This window comes from Lactuca virosa, chromosome 5, assembly GCF_052849685.1.
Source record: "Lactuca virosa cultivar CGN04683 chromosome 5, Lactuca_virosa_CGN04683_v6, whole genome shotgun sequence".
In the NCBI taxonomy this organism is placed as follows: Eukaryota; Viridiplantae; Streptophyta; class Magnoliopsida; order Asterales; family Asteraceae; genus Lactuca; species Lactuca virosa.
This window is the reverse complement of record NC_136430.1, coordinates 120,372,048-120,392,809: the sequence shown is the minus strand read 5'-3', so window position 1 is coordinate 120,392,809 and position 20,762 is coordinate 120,372,048. Positions and strand designations below refer to the sequence as shown.

The 20,762-nt window shown below is 37.3% G+C and overlaps 1 protein-coding gene across 1 annotated transcript; it reads left to right on the top strand.

Moving 5' to 3' along the window:
* Window positions 1–10,687: 10,687 nt before the first annotated feature.
* Window positions 10,688–14,052, top strand: LOC145114798 (BTB/POZ domain and ankyrin repeat-containing protein NPR1-like). The gene is made up of 4 exons (XM_079050879.1): window positions 10,688–12,294; window positions 12,408–13,164; window positions 13,365–13,562; window positions 13,672–14,052. The coding sequence occupies exons 1-4, from the start codon at window positions 11,728–11,730 to the stop codon at window positions 13,905–13,907; spliced, it is 1,758 nt and encodes a 585-aa protein (XP_078907005.1). The 5' UTR covers window positions 10,688–11,727; the 3' UTR covers window positions 13,908–14,052.
* The last annotated feature ends 6,710 nt before the right edge of the window (window positions 14,053–20,762 follow it).

The window sequence follows — 20,762 nt, the reverse complement described above, 5'->3', positions numbered from 1 at the left end:
TTGGTAACTCGATGTTATAAAATATGCCTTTGTGTATGATTCAACAAGTAGTAGGACAAGCATATGATTCGTAGTTTATCTATTCCTTTTACCCTTGGAGGGATAAAATCGATATATGTGGGCCCCTCGATGATTTAGTGATGACACCCCTAAGCGCTTGGCCAAGCCTGAACTGATTTGATTTGTTCAATTAGTCGGTCGTCATAAATCGGAAATCGGGAAACAACAAATGGACAGAGAGAATTATTATAATCCATGTCTCAGTCCATATGATATCTAGAATGGAGGAATATATGATCCCTTATCTAATGGACAAGTCCTTTGACTAGGTCAGAGTTCGGCAGCGGCTTTAAGAGCTACGATTGCTAGTCGGGTTTTGGAGTCATATGCAATAATAGTTTTAGACTTATCCAAGTGGGAGACTATTGGATTAGTGTCTAAGTCCATAACTATAATTGGTATGTACTTGACTCGATTTGGCATGTTCCATTTGAGTTGCATGGCATCTGAACAATTGGATAGACAAAATGAGAAAAAGGATACTAAGTGATTTATATTAATATATTATACGTTCTAATATATTAATATGAAATCATATTATTTAATTAGTATTGATCAAGAATTAATTTAGAATTAATTTCGTGATAAAAAAGGAACTAATTAAATATGGACTCTTATATATATATATATATATATATATATATATATATATATATATATATATATATATATATATATATATCTGTGTGTGTGTGTGTGGTGGGCCAAGATCATTTAGTTTGGGCTAAGCTTTCATGGATAGTCCATGGAGTGTTTAACCCATAGATCCTATGGAAATGAAAGGTCATGGGTATTAGGGTTTACATGAATGTAACCCTAATCCTCCACACTATATAAAGAGGTCTATGGTTCATGAAATGGGTTGGAGTGCTAGGCACTAGAGTGTGTATACACAAAGAGGGAAAAAACCGATTTCATGAGTGTGAACCTAAGTATCCTTATTCTCAAGTTATTCTAAGGGTTCTTGGTGTTGTGTGATTCTATTTGAGGTGCAACACTTGAGGCACTAAGCTCTTAAAGGTTCAAGACTTCAAGCTTCATCAAAAGGTATGTCATTCTACTAGATACTTGTATTGTATATACTTCTTATTGTGCTAGTTAGGGTGAAACCTTGGAATATTGAATATTTGCATGTATAATAGTGAAAACATAGATCCAAGGTTTATAAGGTTTCATGTACACCATAGGAGTGTTAGAATGGTCAAAACCCATCAGTCACATGGTGGCATATCAAGTTATGTGGTGGCATATAATGTCACTTTGTGACATATCAAGTCACTTGGTGGCATATCAAGTGACTTGGCGGAATATCAAGTCACCAAAGTGGCACATCTCTGATGCTTCGTTCTATTTCCTGATGATCCACTCCAACTCTAAGTGCTCAATGTGGATCCAAGTGCTCCATGTTGGATAAAACTTCATACCCCAACAAGTCGCAACCTATTTGGTGCACTGGGTCACCAGGTCACATTAGTAGCGTATGAGGTCTTCATTTGGGGAGTTTTAGCGATGTATTAGACCCTAGTTAGCGAGGGACATTCGTAGTAATTAAAGCGAAGCGAATAAATTAATAATTACTGCAATGAAAGAATGTATGGATTAATGTATACATGTATATATTAATAATTATCGATGTATGTTGCATGGACTGATGTGATTACATGACTTGATATAGTGTATGTGTATGTTCTGTTTTTCATGCTTACATGTTTGAGATTGACTCACTATGCTGATGTTGAAACTTTTTTCTTGTCTGTTGTTGTAGCTTTTACATTAGTACAGGTAGCTTGACATTGATGGCATGGTTAGGTTGGGATCTTTTGGGTAGTCATAGTCTTTTTGATTTCTAGTGATGAAACCAGTTTGAGACTTGACGTGATGTTTCATTTACATTTGGTTTTGATACTTGTTTTAGCTTGAATTTTACAACTTTGATTTATGATGGGTTTTTGTGAAAGATTTTCAAGTAACATTGGTGGTGTTTTTTTTAATAAGACTTCCGGTAATATTTTCTTATATAAACTGGTTAAAAATAAAAGAAAAAATTGTTGGTGAAAAATCACGTTATTACACCACGCTTAAATATTACTTCATGGATCATGTCGTAAGTAAATTAAGACGACTATATTTCTTATTCTTTAAATGGAGATGCTGTCACACCCCAAAACCGGAACGGCAGAAACGTTCGGGGGTGGAGGACGTCATGTTTAGTATCACAAGTCATGAATCATAGTAATCAAAGTAATAAACAACCATTTCATTAGAAAGAAAGTGTTTACAACGTATGTGATTCACATAACATAGACTACAAAGTAAATAACAAAAATAACACATGAAGCTATTATGCTCCATCTTCTGAATCCCAGAGCGCGTACCTGTCTACTGGTCTCCTGAGAATACAAGTTATTTTGAAAGAGTAGATCAACATTTAAGCTGGTGAGTTCATAAGATTTTAGTGATGTAATGTAAGTTGTAAGAAAGTTGTAGTAAGTTGTAAGTTCTTTTAGAAAAGTTTGCCTGTTCCTCCAGGAAATCCTATATTTCCTGCTTTGATGAAAGATAAGTAAAAATGACTCTACAATCCTTTCTATGAGTACTAAATGGATACAAGTTATATAAAACCCAGAGTAAACAAACAATCGGCTGTGTGTACCTTCCCTAAGCCCACAACCAAACAAGGAACAGGAAATGAGGCGGAAGGCACACATCCCATTGGTTGTTAGATCTTCGTTGTATATAACCCTGGTGTATTCACTTGGTACTCACGGAGTTAACTGTAATAGTTCCTTTATATTTGATGAAAACATTCTTTAAGAAAACCCTTATTTCTTTTAGTAAAAAAGGTAACCACAATGGTTCCTTCTATAATCACTTAGTTTATACTACCTATATATAATCTAATATCGAATAGATAGTTAATTGTGTGAATCTGCCCTAAGCCCACAACCAAACAAGGAACAGGAAATGAGGGGGAAAGCACACATCCAACTACCTATCGGGTATTAATTATATATAACCCTGATGTATAAACTAAAGTATTATAGAATTAACCACCTAAGGTCCTTTAAGTTATATTGGTTTAATAAAATGGATTAAACCCTTTACTAGAAAGTTTCTAGTTTTGTATACCAAATGTTCTATTTGAAAAGTATGTTTTGTACTAGAAGACGGTGCATTGAATTAGTGTCCTATGACCTGACCCATACCTGGTACTCCTTATGATTACTTGGTGTATACGGAATATATATATATATATATATATATATATATATATATATATATATATATATATAGCTAAGTCGAATAGATAGTAGGCTGGGTGAATCTGCTCTAAGCCCACAACCAAACAAGGAACATGAAATGAAGCGGAAAGCACACATCCTACTACCTGTCGGACCCGATTAATATAAATCCCTGATGTATAAACTAAGGAATCATAAAGTTAGCATTATAGGCCCCTTTCTACTGAATGTACTAGACTCGACTGTTCTGTTTGTCGCTTGAAAAGATGTAAGTTTTCCCTAGTTTATAACTATCTTAACTCGAAAATAGTTTGCATTAACTTTCAAGTGGAACTGTCACAATATGAAAGTAATGGGAAAATGTAAGTACACAGTTGTCTTTTAAATTGACATCCTGAAGTACTGATTACCTTAAAACAAGTTTGTTTTATTAAGGTCATAATGTGATGTGGTTGTACCCATACTATACGCTCTCCCTGTAAGAGATTCTGGTTACAAACGCGTCTTCAGCAAACAAATAGCTAAGCCGTGAAATAGTCTCACATTAAAGTTATTGTAGTCTTGTACACCCAATTTAATATCACCTTTTGTTTAGAACAATAAGTTAGTGATCATTGGTATATTTTGTTAATCATGATTTGTTCTTCTGTTATAGTATCTTAGTATGTTCTTTCTGTTATAGTATCTTAGTATGTTCTTTCTGTTATCGTGTATTGTATCTACCTCCCTGTTTCTCTTTATAGTATGTTCTAGTATCTAGTATGAACTGAACCCCTAAACTATACCTATTATAGTTTACTAGTATGTTTACTTGAACTGTTACTGAAAAAGACTCATTTATCTACTAAGTTATGATTGTACTTTAAAACGGAGTTTTATAAACTATAAAGTAACATAACTTAAAAAGAGTTTTTGAATTGTTTTGATCACTTATAAAAACATAAGCAATCCTTTGAAAGATGTTTATAACAAACATTTACACAATTATCATTGTGTTCAACTTGTATTCCCCCCTTAAAAGCATTTAAAACAGTTTAAAAGATTGATTATAAGGGTATGAACTCACCTTATGTGGGTGATTCAAACGAATATGCGCGTAAGGATGAGAAGTTCCACGAATGAAGTCCCGAGACAAAAACGAGTCCTAAATGACATATAATGGCATATATTGGCATGAATATAGTGTTTATAAGCAACCACATGCAAGGAAACACCTTTAGGGACTAGGAAACACTTGGACCAAGTGTTAGAATCACATGTGATTCATCATAGGGGAGTGTACGACCACAATAGGGAGTGTACGGCCATGGGTGTACGGCCATGGAGTGTACGGCCATACACTCATGTAAAAAGTGCACAAAAGTGTGTTTGAATGATAGGGAAGCTTGTGGAACTATTGCTCATCAAGTGTTGAAGCTAGATTTGCATTTTGGAGACCCTTTTGGGGTGTTTTGAGGGGTGTTTTGAGGGGTGTATGGCCACACATGGGTGTACGGCCGTACACTCCTTTTGGTCTTGAGTTCTGGACGATTTTAAGGTGTTTTAACAAGAGTCCTAACGTGTACTAAGCATAGGGAAAGGATACTTACACTTTGGAGGCTCAAAAGGGTGTTTTCAGCCACTAAGAACAAGTGTGTGTTCTTGGTGTTCTTGGTGAAAGATGAAGATCTTGAAGATCTACCCAAAAGATGATTTCCATGGATGAAATCAAAGGGTGTTACTAGGTTAAGAAGAATAACAACTAATCAAAACGAAAGAAAGGCTTACATTCTTGAAGATCGGGGTGAAAAGCTTGATGATAGTCGAGAGAAAACTCGAGTTCTTGACTTGGAAACTGAAGAAATGACTTAGAAATGGAAGTATATCACACTTATGGAGGGGGTGTACGACCAACATGGGTGTACGGCCGCACACACATGTGTATGGACGTACACTCATGTGTACGGCCGTACACTCCCTCTGACGGAGTGTTCGGCTCGATTTCAACGCGAAGGACTTTAGCTGACACTTCTCTAAACCCAATGCTTGAATGTACTGAGCTTAGAACCCTTAAACAGACTCTAAACAAGGCTAAAAGATATCATAAACGAGTCTGACACATGGTTGAATTGAATGGCTGGACTTACAAGGCAACAATTTTTCGGGTTGTCACAGATGCATGAGGTTTCGTTTTACAATTTGTTGTATCTTGGTTTTTCCCAACGTTGTTCGTACTGGCAGTTATACATGGTTTGACTAGATATAGCATGAGAAATAGCACGAGCCTATGTAGTTAAAGTTTATTTGATACTTTTGCCATAAATGGAGAAGTAGATATCTTTGGGCCCCTCATTAATTTGATATTGACAACAAATTCTTGGCCATGTTAAGACTGGGTTGATTAGATTTGACAGTCACTCTGAAGGGTCACCACAAGTTGGTATCGGGAAACATAATATTGAACCATGAGATTGACTCTTGATCCATGTCTCTAGTTCAAAATAAGATGTCATGAAGATCAAAGGAATTTGAAGTTATTAGTCTTAGGGTTGTTTATAGAATATTTTTTATAAGTACAATAGTTGCATTGGACTGCTACTCATTGATGCCTCTAGTTAGTATTAGACTGGTCAATTGTTGATTCCTAAGTGCAAGTGGGAACTGATGGAGATTATTGCCCATAGTCACAACAAACTCGTTAATATCTACCTTTTCTAATAAATGAAACCTAAAAATGACACGTGTCAGTTTTTTAGAATGTCTCTTTGACACGTGTCATTTTTTATAATTTTTATTATTTCCTTTTTTTTGTAACAAATCAAATTCAATTCAAATTTTAAAAATACAAAATCATATCCTGATAACATTATTATGTATATTTTGCTTAACAAATTAATTAATAATTACTTACAATCGACAATATCTTGGTTTTTTTATATTTATTATTTTTTTATCTATTTAAAATTTTTAAATATACAGACCGTGGTTTTCACGGGTTATAACCTAGTTACTATAAATAAGAGTGTCCTTTTGGGTTACACGCAGAACAAATTCCAACATAACTGAAAAAATATTTATATAAGGGACTTGTTTTGTTAATTAATTAATAGTTTAATTAGTTAATTAGAAAAATAAAGGCATATAGAATATTCCAAAATGATTTGAATTCCATAGATAATTATTATTATATTTGGTAATTATCCGTAGGGTTTCAAATCACATCCCTATATATAGAGGGCTCCAAATCTAGTTTTAACAGATGTGAAATATAACTTCCAGTTACCAAATTTTGGAACCCTAAAAAAACCTATAATAGTTGAAGCCCGGTTCCCACGACATAGTTACTAGCTTGCCATGATGTGGTCAAACGCATATTCGTGTTTTCAGATCTGCTTGCTGTTGGTGTTCGAGTTTTGTTTAAATCTGCTAGAGGTTTGTGTTTTGGGTGTGATTACAGAAGAGAGACTCTTCGTTAGATTCTTTAGTTAAATCAACTGGCTTGTCAAAAGAACAAACCCACCAAGAAATCTAAGGTATGTTTCGATCTATCATGTCCTACAAGTTGCATAGATTTATTGAGTTAGATTTGTTAGTTTCGATTTATTGGATCATAATTGTTGTTTTCAGTGCCCATATTCTTTGTCTTTGACTGTGCTCAGAACCCATCAATGAAGCCTATTAGACGTCTAGTAATTAAAAAAACATATTCGAAATACATAGGTGTTGGGTATAAATCACAAAATAAAAAATAAGACAAGTTCAAAAACAATAGAAAGAAGCTAACAATGAAAAAAATGTGTTTTTAATCAAAATGAAGTCATTTTTTATGGTTCTATACCTTATATTACATATAACATTGTTGTTATGATTAATTACTTTTCAAAAAAAAAATTTGCTTAACATTTTAAATTTTATGTTGTAATTTTTTAAAACATCATACATTATTTTTGTTTTTAAATGTAACAATATAACTTTTTATATAATGTTGGATATAATGTCCGTAGTAACAACATTTGGTAATATTACTATTAATCGTAGGGTCTTTTTGGGTTACACGCAAAGACATAAATAACCAACTAATGACATGACAGTTTTATTAGGATCTAGTTTGTTAATTAATTAAGGGTTAATTAATTAATAAGAAACTTGTAGACTTAAGGGGTTTAAAGTGTAAATATTTGAAAGTCAAATCTTTTAGGATAATTACCAAAATTAGAGTAATTACTTAGTGACCAAGTAATTATCCCTAAGAGTTCAAAAACCCTCCCCTATAAATAGAGGGGTCAATGGTCAGATTTGATGATAAAGATTTCACTATCCAAACCATAAATTTGGCAACCTCTTTCTGATTCTTAAAACCATAAGGTGTCGTTTGGTTCGCTAGAATCCATTGGAATTAGAAGGAATTGGAATCTAATTCCATCACTTTCCTTTGTTTGGTTCAAGCTTTCAAAAGGAATTGGATTCCTAAATGAGTCAAATTTTCCTTCCAATGAGGGAAAATAAATTACATCCAAAAACTTAAGGAATTAAAATTCCTTTCAAGCGAGAATATTGAATGTTACCATATTACCCATTTTACCTTTAACACTACATATGAAACCCTTCTGTCGCCACCACTACCACCCATCACCACCGCTACACACCACCACCACTGCCACCCACCATCACCTCCACCGCCACCCACCATCACCAGCACTGGTAACTCCGCTACCACCACCCTCCACCCACTAGCACTGTCACCTCCACCATCATCGATCACTACCACCGCTATCACCACCTCCGTCACAACCACCACCACATATCACTGCCATCACCACTCGATACACACCACCTCTACCACCACCCACCACCCACCACCCACCACCACCACCTATACCACCACACTACCTTTCACCTCCACCACCACTCGCCACCACGACCATACAATTACTGCCACCACCACCGCCACCACCACCAACACCATCGTCACCACCTTCATCACCACCAACGTTACTACCACCATTGCCACCTCCACCACTACTCATGACCGCCACCATCACCATCACAATTACTACCGCCACCATCGTCATCACCTCCGCCACTACCCACCATCACCTCTATCGCCATCATTACCACTATTGCCACCGTCAACTTCACTGCCACCATCACCATCATTTACTAATTTTATAATTTATATAATATACTTTTACATATAAGTTATAAAAAAAAGTAAAAATAAGCAAAAAAAAAAAAAAGGCAATTTTGTCATTTCATATTATTTCAGTTCTATTTTCTGTCAACCAAACATAATATGAAATTGGATTCAAATTTCATTCCTGCCAACCAAACAGAATACGGAATTTGATTGCAATTCCTAGCAGATTCCAATTCCTTAACAGATTCTAATTCCTTCAATAACATTCTGCAAACCAAACGCCGCCTAAGATTTTACAAAGGACGCAATCAGGGGCGTAGCTACACTATTTGAAGGTGGGTCCTAGGACCTACCTTTTTTCTTTTTTAATACAACAATTATATATAAAAAAACATAAGGAACTACCTTATTTTTGCCAAAAGACCTACATTTTCATACTTTTTTCCATTTCATTTATATAAGGAACCACGTTGATTTTGGTTCTAGATTCGCCAATGGACGCAATGCGTCTAGGGCTTCACACGGCGCACCTGTGTCGAATCCATAATCTGCTTTGACGTTCAAGGTGTTCGTTGGTTTGGGTGATGTCAGATTTTGCCGATATGTTACTTGAATATGATATGGAAGAGGAGTTCTACTTTGGACTCTTAGCAATCCATTATCCATCAAGATCTAAAAAGGTTTTAAAGGACTACGAGATGTTAGATGTTTTTCTTGTTTCTTCTGTTTATGTTTTGTTGCATTAAATCTTGTTTTGTTGCATTAGATCTCGATGAACTTGGATTCATATTTTGGTATATAAGGTTAATTTGTTTAGTGCTTCCGATGTGCACCTTAGCGGGCTTTTAGATCACTCATAACCCAACAGTTGAGATTTTTCAAAAATGAGGACCATTTATACAAATTTTTTGTTATTGAGTTAAGTTTGATATATTTTAAGTGGTATCCATTTTCATTTAAAATGAAGTACGTTGGAGAAGAGTTTAAACTATTATTTAGTTATTAAACTTTGCTTAAAATTAAAAAAAAGTCACTTAACTTAAAAGTCAATTTGGTCCTTTGGTCGTTTCTATTTATTTTTTTCACATTCTATTATTCTCTAGTCAATGAACTTTTAATAATTCGTTTTTACAAATTCATTTTTATATTTCATTTTTACATGTTTTTTTTTCTCAATTCGCTTTTACAATTTCATTTTTACATATTTTTTATAATTCGTTTTACAACTTCATTTTCTTATTTCGTATTTTACAACTTAAATTCTTTACTTGTTTTTTTACATGTTTCTCACATTTTGTTGCCACACCCCTAATTAGAATAATGAAGTTGTAAAACCGAAATATAAAACATATAAAATCGAACTTAAAAATTTAAAAATGTTAAACACATTGTAAAAATATATATATAAAAAAACAAAATAAAAAATATATCTATAAAAAATACACTTGTAAAAGAACATGCAACAGACCAGACCTCGCAAAAAAAAAATGCTATTAACAACTATAAGGACCAAGTTAATCTTCCTAACTAATAAACGAAAGTAAATTGTCAGGTGTCCCTTCAAAAACACTAATTTCATCCAATGTTAAATACTGCTTTTGCTTCTCCTTGATTTCACCTTCTATAATGACCAGTCAAAATAAATCAGCATTTAATATTCGATTTGTATGGTATTTATGGTATATGATCTCTATTTAAATATTTAAATTTCAAAATAAATCAGCATTTAATATCTAATTTTTATGGTATTTAATTTTATGGTATATAATCTCTATTTAAATTTAATTTGATACGTTTGAAATAAATACCCGATTCAGTCCTCCAATTTTAAATAATCAATAAAAAATTTTTAAACAAAATTATCTCTTATTAATAATATAAATGTTTTATAAATTTTTTATCCGTGGTTCCATGAGTTGTAACCTAGTTAGAAAATAACCAAAGTCCTCGTACATTTTGAATCTTAAAAAAATTTAGTCTTATACTTAACCTTGACCCATTTGAAAAAAAAATAAAATAAAATAACGAATTAAAAATATTGGAAAAAACTTAGAGGAATCGTGTGATGCGAAAAGGTGTATAAGTATTCCAATATTCCATGCAGTGTGAACATAATGCCCTTGATTTATAGGGACTATGTTGTACCTTATTCTAACATTGTAGCACCAAAAGTGTAGTTCGGTAGTTAATGAGGGACTCAAAATGAAAAATAAATATTAAAGGCGCTTGACCTCATCGATACAACAAGGCTAGTGTGACGACGTTGACTGCGTATGCAAAACCCAGCAAGCTACAATGGCGTCATTATCTGCGTCACCTCAACTACTTCATCTTCATCTCCTTGTTCACAATCCGACAACAGTTTACAGCGAAACCTCTGCGAAATTTCCTGCTTTTCACACTCTAGCTAATTGATAGACTTTTGAAGCTTCTTTTGATTCATCAACTTCAACAAATATTCTCGGTTTTTTCTCATTAATTTCGGTTTGTGATTGATTTCTCGTTCAAGGAGTTTGTCATTTTTGGGTCTATTTCTAGGTCCTTGAACACGGATTTGATGTTGTGAGTTGTTCTTGGAAACTGATTTCATCTGGGTTTAATTATGTGATCGAGTCCTCGATCTGGGCATTCGTCATTTGTAGTTTACTGTGGACCTTTGATGAGGGCTTTCATTTTGCTGCTTGAAATTAAACTCTTGATTTCATCAGGGTTTTTTCTGTGATTGATATTTCGGTCGAGGGTTCATCATTTTGGAGTTATTTTAGGTTTTATTATGATGGATTTGATGTTGCGTGCTCCAGTTGAAGCCTGAATTCATCTTGGTTTGTTATCTGATCGATTGCTCGATCTGGGCATTTCGTCGTTTTCGGTTTCTTTTTGGTTTATGATCATGAATTTAATGTTCGGGGCTGCAATTGAAATCAAGTGAAAAGGATTCATCTGGGTTTTGTCAGAGATTACTCGTTCATTCTGAATCATTCAAGTTTTTGATGATCAAGATAAACTGAACTCCTTTGAGGGGTTTTAGTTCCTGTAGTTCACCATTTCCCCTTCTGCAATTAGGTACAGGACAACTTGCATAGCATCAGGTACAAATCATTATAGCTAGATTTTGCATTTCTCTCTCTTATCTGCAATCGAATAATGGTGACGTCATTGGTAGAGATATTGATTCTTCATCATCATCATCATCATCTACCATGAAAGATCAGATTTCTCAAGAAATCTTGACCCAAATCTTTCAGATGCATACCCCCAATTCCTGATTCCGAATTGGGTTTTTCAAATTACGAAATTTGAGTTCGATCAATGGCAAATTATTCTGAACCATCATCATCCTTAAGCTTTACTTCACCTTCTCATGTCTCCAATGGCTCTAATGGCTACAATATATCTTCTTCTTCAATACCTGAAACACGAACAAATCTTGAAATCATCAGCTTAAACAAACTCAGTAGCCACTTAGAAAAACTCTTGATCCAAACCGACTCCAATTCCGATTTCGGTTCAAGTTACAGTGATGCAGTAATTGTAGTAGAAGGCAATAATGTTTTCATTCATCGGTGTATTTTAGCAGCTAGAAGTAAGTTTTTCTGCAATTTGTTTAAGGAAAGTAAATATTCCGTTGAAGAAGATGGGAAATCGAAGTACATCATGAGTGAAATTTTGCCATTTGGGAATGTTGGATATGATGCTTTTCTTGTGTTCTTGAATTATCTGTATACTGGAAAAATGAAGTCTTCTCCACCAGAGGTTTCAACATGCATCCATGGTGAATGCCCACATGATGCTTGTCGACCAGCTATAGCGTTTGCTGTTGAATTGATGTATGCTTCAGTCATTTTTCAGGTCCCCGAATTAGTTTCTCTTTTTCAGGTATGTTTGTTCTTCGCCTATTTTGTATTATTTCTGTACTACTTTCATTTCTTTCTATTATAACATTATGCTTTTACGACTTTATGCAAAATCATTTTCCATATGAAATGTAGCGACGACTTCTTAATTTCATCGAAAAGGCATTCGTAGAAGACGTGATCCCAATACTTCTAGTAGCATTCCACTGCGAGTTAACTCACATCTTAACTCAATGCATCCACCGAGTCGCCCGGTCAGACCTCGATGACATCACCCTCGAGAAAAACCTCCCGCCCGAAGCTGCCCGAGACGTAAAATCCCTTCGCAACACCCTACCCGAATCCGCTGCCCGAGAACCAAAATCCGATGAAGAAGCATTACGAGAAAAACGAATCCGACAAATACACAAAGCATTGGATTCGGATGATGTCGAGTTGGTCAAACTTCTACTGACTGAGTCAAACATAACCCTAGACGAGGCCCACGGGCTACACTACGCGGTTTCATACTGTGACCCGAAAGTAGTGAAAGAAGTGATAGATTTAGATCAAGCCGATGTGAACCGTCGAAATGCCCGAGGGTACACCGTATTGCATGTGGCTGCGATGCGGAAAGAACCGTCTATTATTGTTTGTCTTTTGAGTAAACAAGTATCGGTTTTTGAAACGACACGCGATGGGCAAAACGCGCTTGGGATTTGCAAGCAGTTGACACGGCCGAAAGATTATAACACGAAAACGGAGCATGGGCAAGAGGCGAATAAGGATCGGTTGTGTATTGAAGTTTTGGAAAGGGAAATGATTAGGAATACAATGGGGAAAGATGTGATTGTTTCGTCTTCGGATATGACCGATGATTTGCACATGAAGTTGTTGCATTTGGAAAACCGAGGTATGTTGTGTTCAAAACCGGATATCTGGAAATTTTCTGATATTGGATTTTGATATCTAAATCCATATCAGGGATGATTTGTTGTTGGATTTTCGGATTCAAATATTTTTGAACATGCCTAGTTTCTTGTATGTACTTTTTCGAGTTAAATTACAATTGTACCCTTTCGGGCGTTGATTTCTGTCCTTTTTTTTTTGCAGTCGCGTTTGCACGATTGTTGTTTCCATCCGAAGCAAAACTAGCAATGGAGATCGCCAATGCACAAACAACATCTGCTTATCCCGGTTTATTGGCAACAAAAGGCTCAAACGGGAACTTAAGGGAGATGGATTTGAACGAGACACCATCCATACAAAAACAAAGACTCATATCACGAATGGAAGCTCTCTTGAAAACAGGTACATATATAGATAGCTTATTGGATTAAGACATGTGTCTTCATCCATCAAGTTAAAAAGAAACAACACATATTACTAATTGAGATCATTTTATTAATTGTGGATGTAGTGGAGACGGGTCGACGTTTCTTCCCTCATTGCTCAGAAGTTCTTGACAAGTTCATGTTGGACGATTTGCCTGATTTGTATTTTCTTGAAAAGGGGACACCAGAAGAACAAGTGATAAAACGTTCACGATTTGTGGAGCTCAAAGAGGATGTTCAAAGAGCATTCACCAAGGACAAAGCCGAGCTACCGAGCATTTTGACACACGGTATAAAGAACCGAGCCCGGAAATACTCGTAAAATTTGTTTTTTTTTTTTTTTCATTTAGAATGAACTTTTTGTTGAAGAATTTTAGTTAAAAAGTTGTAAAAAGTTCTATTAAATAGGACGAAATATTATATTATCATATACATAATAATATATGTATACTAGTGTGGAAGGTAAATGTCCTTATTTGACTAGCTTAACGATTATTAGGAAAGTAAAGGAATGTGACGTGCAGATTGAATCTGATACACGTTATATTGATGGCTTATTTCATACGACCGGATTAAAAAATATATGAAATTTGGGTGACTATTGATATTTGTATAGTCAAATCATCTGAAAGTGTTTGCTGCAAATTTTGAAAAGCCAGTTTGGGACATAAAATTAAGACGGGAGAATTGTCAAAGTACCAAAAGGGTTTTTTCCACTTTGGTGTTGATTTATATTCTGATGCTGTTTCAAAGAATAATATACAAAGAAAAGTTAGTGAAGTTTGAGATTCTTTTACATCAAGACAAACTGCATCCATCGAATGTTGTCTGTAATTTGGTGTAAAAATCTTTTTCGAATATATTTATGTTTGATTTTTTGGGTAAACTTCATGCCTTTACCAAATTTCAACATCAAGTATATTATACTCAATATTTTTATAAAATTATCTATTGTATTAGTTAGATATTTGTTTTTGTCATTGAACTGGTAATTTAATTGAGCATGTGTTTTGCCGTGGGTTTTTATGTGTTTTTATTGTGTATCAAGAGTGAAAATTGATTAAACTAGTATAGCATATCACAGCTTCTTGTTTTGTCATACATATAAGGTAATTTGTTCGGTTGCACGTCGCGGTGCCGACAATGTATTTTAGGAATGATGAGTTGCATGTGTTAAACATATACCAAATATTTGGCAAACATGTAACAACTATATTGAAAACTAGAAGGGTTTCCCCTGCGTTGCGGGGGTCGGAAGGTGTCATTTTGTGTTAAACTAATGTACGTAGGCCGAATTGGTAGCCACAGTAAAGTATGTTGCTATTCTTTTCAACCGAAAACCACAAGTTATATAAAGAAATGTAATAGTAATGTGTTTCAAGGGGTGAGTGAACTGTTATGTTTGAAGTTTTGGAGAATATGCAAGTACTTTATTATTTTGAGACCTTTGTTGACAACAAAGCAGAATACAAAAGAAAATTTTACAAACATGAGTGTACAACTTCACTTATCATTCAAATTTCAACTAAATTCACTAATTTTTTTCATCCTGAATAATCATTCACAACTCACGGATGACAATACCAAGTAACTAATCTTCAAGAATCTTAAAGCAAACAGGTTGGTCGAAAATTTGAATCAAATGCATATTTAATCATTTGATGATTCAATTTGCAATCAAAGAGAAAATCTATATTGTTTTGTGGCTCTGGGATCTGTTAACTACCTCATGCATGTGCCCTAAAAAAGCATCCCATACAACTCCATGCGTTCATCTCGCCCAATACACATTCTGGTCCAACTTATGACCACTCTTCTTTGGGAGTCCCGTTTTTTTAAGTTCCCATTCATCTACGAAAATAGATAATAACAAAAAAAAAAACATACTTTTTGTCAATAAGCAAGTTACGAAAATAGCTTAATGCAAGAAAAAGCAATGTACTTCACTTAATTTTTTATAGCTTCCTACTTTCATGTGTTCCCATTGCGACGTCATGCCTGGAAAAATATAACCAATTATAGAAAGGTCATCTAATTGTAATGAAATTTTCATTGGTATGCTAAGAAAGAAAATTATAGGCAGAATATTATAATTGGGTAGACAATCCTCATCAACATGATTGAAATGGATGCAAGTTACTGTAATAAAAAGATACACCCTTAGTAATCATACTTCATAAAGAGATATATACACAATAATACATATATAAACTTACTTGTTTATATGTATTTACTTACCATAGTCATTGTGTGAAAAGATCTTCAAACATGACTTGCTAGACAACTGCCACAACCGCACAGTTTTGTCCATTGAAGATGACAGCAAATGGTGTGATTTGGACCAGGACAGATCAATAACATCATCCAGATGTCCAAAGAAAACTTGAATCTTTCAACTTCTCAGGAGTTAGGTTAGAATTAGAAGATTACTTAACTGATGTAGACTGGGATGTGTCGTCGAAGGAGAGAGCAGGCGACAATGGTGAAGACGGATGGTCTAAGTGGTGACAGATGAACGTAGATCGGATTAAACATAAATAAAAACTAAAAGCAAATCAAAATTAAAAAAAGGTCTAACTTGAACATATATGATCAATAGCAATACTACTTGTATACATAGAATCCAAAATAAAATTAACCCGACAATTTCCAGTATTTTTTTTTTGACAAACCTGGTGAAATTAGGAGTATAGCAGAAGAAATTAGGAGTATAGTAGAAGAGGAGAGATCAATCGGTGACCCATGAAATTGGGTTTCTGAGGTCTGACAGCAAGCCACGAAAGCTCCTTCTGAGAACACAACAACAGAGGAATGGAAGAAAACACAATCAGTAAGCTTAGAACAAAACATACAGAAGAAAAGATTAATGGTAAAGTACCGTAGACGGAACAGAAAACAGATCCAAAACCTCCAAAAAGCAACCACCAAAGAGGAATGTGAAAAAACGAAAATAAGAGATAGAAATCAACCTTATGTAACATAAATGATGAGCAGTATCCGTCAATTTTGAAAGTCAAAAGCATATCCTTTAAGCTCTATCGTTTCCTGCGTCAAATCATAGCAAAAACTTAAATCTTTCAAATAAACAAACTTGAAATTACAAATGAAAACAAAATAATAGATAGGAGCAGGGGTGGATTTAACTTGTGATGTCACACCCCAAAACCGGAACGACGGAAACGTTCTGGGGCGGAGGACGTCATGCGTAGTATCACAACAATCGTATCATAGTAATCAAAGTAAAGACAACCATTACATTGCAATATGAATGTAACATCCCAAAATTCAAGGCCAAAAATTTCATTTTTAAATAAGTTATTACATAAACCATCAGTATAAAACATTCATAATAATATCTCGTGTTAAGCCAAAGTGTCAATAATCAAAGCATATTATCATAAAACCATATCAGAGTGTGATCCCAAAGATCTCATGTGCGGAAAACATAGTGTGATGCGCTGCGATCGAACCGGCTCCTTTCCTTGAAAACAAAGTACCAGAAACCAAAACTGAAAACCGTAAGCACGAAGCTTAGTGAGTTCCCCAGATACCACATACCATACAAACCAACTGATCCATACATGCCATACACAGCCAAGAGCCATTCATAACCAACATATCCATAATCAAGTAAGGTGCTATGTGCCAAACATAGTCTTGCTAAGGTGTTATGTGCCAAACATAGTCTTGCGGTTATGCCACGGGCCGCACGTGGTCTTCCTGGTCAAGCCTGGGGCCACTCCCTGGGTCTTACAGACAAGTGCCAAGGGCCACCCCCTGGTCTTTCATACACAATAGCATACAGTGCGCCAGGAGCCACCTCCTGGTCTTTCATACATATTGCCTAGGGCTAACCCCCGGGTCTTCCTATCATACATAATAACATACTGTGTGCCAGGAGCCACCTCCTGGTCTTTCATGCATAATGCCTAGGGCTAACCCCCGGGTCTTCCTACCATACATAATAACATACTGTGTGCCAGGAGCCTCCTCCTGGTCTTTCATGCATAATGCCTAGGGCTAACCCCCGGGTCTTCCTACCATACATAATAACATACTGTGTGCCAGGAGCCTCCTCCTGGTCTTTCATGCATAATGCCTAGGGCTAACCCCTGGGTCTTCCTACCATACATAATAACATACTGTGTGCCAGGAGCCTCCTCCTGGTCTTTCATGCATAATGCCTAGGGCTAACCCCCGGGTCTTCCTACCATACATAAACTAAATGGGTCGGCATTGTGGCCGTAGACCCATACAAACAGTGAGGAGACTCACCTCGCACTGCTGAACTTTGCTGATAACCCTCTGGCTGCTGTCCGACCACTTTCTGAATCGCTGCTCCACTAGCTCCCCGAGCTACTAATATCAATAAAACACTTAGCTCCAAACTGAACTCTAGAAGTCAAACTAAGTCAACTCTGGTTAAAGTCAAAGTCCTGGTCAAAGTCAACCTTCCAGTTGACTCGACTCGCCGAGTCAACCCGAAGACTCGTCGAGTCCTTAAACTCAGAAGTTCAACGATCTCTGAGTCCCATCCTGTCCAACTCACTGAGTCACCACTCAACTCACTGATCTGCGTCTTAACCAGAAGAGGTTAGGGGTTCTGCGACTTGACTCGTCGAGTCCAAGAACAGACTCGCCGAGTCCTAGGCAATCTTCAACAGACTCGCCGAGTTGTTCTTCCAACTCGCCGAGTCTATGCACATATTCATACAACTCGTCGAGTACACCAATGTGACTCGCCGAGTCTCTCCAGTTCTCAATCCATATAGTGGCTTTTCGAGCCATGCAGGGGCTCCAATCCATAGATCCACTCTTCTACAGTCTATCCCCCACATAAAGTTGCAAACTTTACGTGAAACCAAGGAGCTAAAGGCCCAAAACACTCAAGGGCTAGGGTTTAAGACAAAGGGGCTTCACCAACAACTTATTGACATGACTTTATGACCTTCTGGACCATCACAAGTCTAGATCTGAGGTAGCAACCTTAGATCTAGGCCTCTAACTCGACATAGATCTCAATCATGCCCAAAATGTCCCAAATCTCAAACATAAGATAGATGTATTTGCAATAAAGCCAAAGCAACAGCTTATTACCTCCAATATATGCTCCAACTGAAGTAGATCCCGGATCTACACCACTCCTTTGCAGCAAGCCTCTTGATCTTCAAGCCCCTTTCCACCAAAATCACTTATTTAGGCTCTAAATTGCTTCCAAGGGCTCTCACTCACGATTTAGGGTTTCTGGATCTCAAGTGGGGGAGTAAAGAGGCTGGGGAAGGGATGTAATGTTCTTTAAATAGGGCACAACCCCCAAGATTAGGGTTTTTCTCGCCCAGACCAGACTCGCCGAGTCCACTAGCCGACTCGCCGAGTCGGTCGCTTACTCTATGCCCCGGATCCCGCTCCGACTCGTCGAGTTCCTCCCTGGACTCGACGAGTTGACTCTTGACTTAGAGCCTTTCCTTTCTTTTCTTGGTCTTTCTGATTCTGGTTGTTACAACACTCCCCCACTTAAACTAGACTTCGTCCTCGAAGTCTGCCACGGCCAACTACCTTACCATCTGGTCGCCACTTACCACAAGGTACACACTCCGCCCATCCGATCCAAACCTTGAAGATGTCATCTTCAGAATAACCCGTTACTTACTACCTTCGAGTACAACACTTTTATCCAACCGGTAAACATATCGATACTCCTGATACACTTACCCTTGATTCGCAAGGGGTTTACCCTTTTACCCTACTCTGTCACTGGCCTTTCTAAGGCACTTTTCACAAGCAACAACCTTCCCAATTTCCTTCGAGGACCGATCCTCTGCTGAAACCGCAATCCCGGCCACTCCTAGTGCCGGCCATCATACCAATACTCACGTAATAACCCCCATACAATGGTCCAATACTGAAAGCTCCACCCAGTCGTGAGAATTCAGACAATCCTTCGGGTAGCAGATCCCTCTCTGCTACGTTTAAGGCTCAGACGAGAACGGCGTCACCGAGCCAAATCCTTTACTCTGAGATCATTCGATCTCGCGATGAGCAGCTTAGCATCATCCGATCAGCTCACGGCTTTTCACACCGAATCCCTTACCATCATTCCTGCCTGTAGTCCTGTTGACTCCCATCCGCCTACCGGATGAACCGAGACCGCCCTGGTCCCAACTGATCTACCATTACCCGGAATACAGGTTTCCCCCATGCCACCTCGGAGATACGGGCCCCCGCCCACACTCTGCGAACTAAGCTACTAATGAATGCTACGGCTTACCCGCAGTCTTACGCCACTCTTGGTCCCCAATGGCCTACCGCCTTCCGGACCCAATCATAATGTGGCCCACTCACATCCGGGCGGCTGCCCCGTCCTGAACTTAACTATCTGAAAAACCCTGCCACTGAATCACACACCTGATACATTCGCACTAGCGAATAGGGACCGACGAATGCTACGGGCCACCCTGTAGTCTTACTATACTCGCTCTGTCAACTAGTGAATGCTACGGCCACCCACATAGTCTTACAACACTTCTGCGCTGCCAACCAACTAAAGCTACAGGCCACCCCGCAGTCTTGCTAAATCAGTGCTTCGGGCCACACCGTAGCCTAACTATACTGTGTGCCAGGAGCCTCCTCCTGGTCTTTCATGCATAATGTCTAGGGCTAACCCCCGGGTCTTCCTACCATACATAAACTAAATGGGTCGGCATTGTGGCCGTAGACCCATACAAACAGTGAGGAGACTCACCTCGCACTGCTGAACTTTGCTGATAACCCTCTGGCTGCTGTCCGACCACTTTCTGAATCGCTGCTCCACTCGCTCCCCGAGCTACTAATATCAATAAAACACTTAGCTCCAAACTGAACTCTAGAAGTCAAACTAAGTCAACTCTGGTTCAAGTCAAAGTCCTGGTCAAAGTCAACCTTCCAGTTGACTCGACTCGCCGAGTCAACCAGAAGACTCGTCGAGTCCTTAAACTCAGAAGCTCTCAAAATACGACCCAACTCGCCGAGTCACCCCAGGACTCGTCGAGTTCAACGATCTCTGAGTCCCATCCTGTCCAACTCACTGAGTCACCACTCAACTCACTGATCTGCGTCTTAACCAGAAGAGGTTGGGGGTTCTGCGACCTGACTCGTCGAGTCCAAGAACAGACTCGCCGAGTCCTAGGCAATCTTCAAC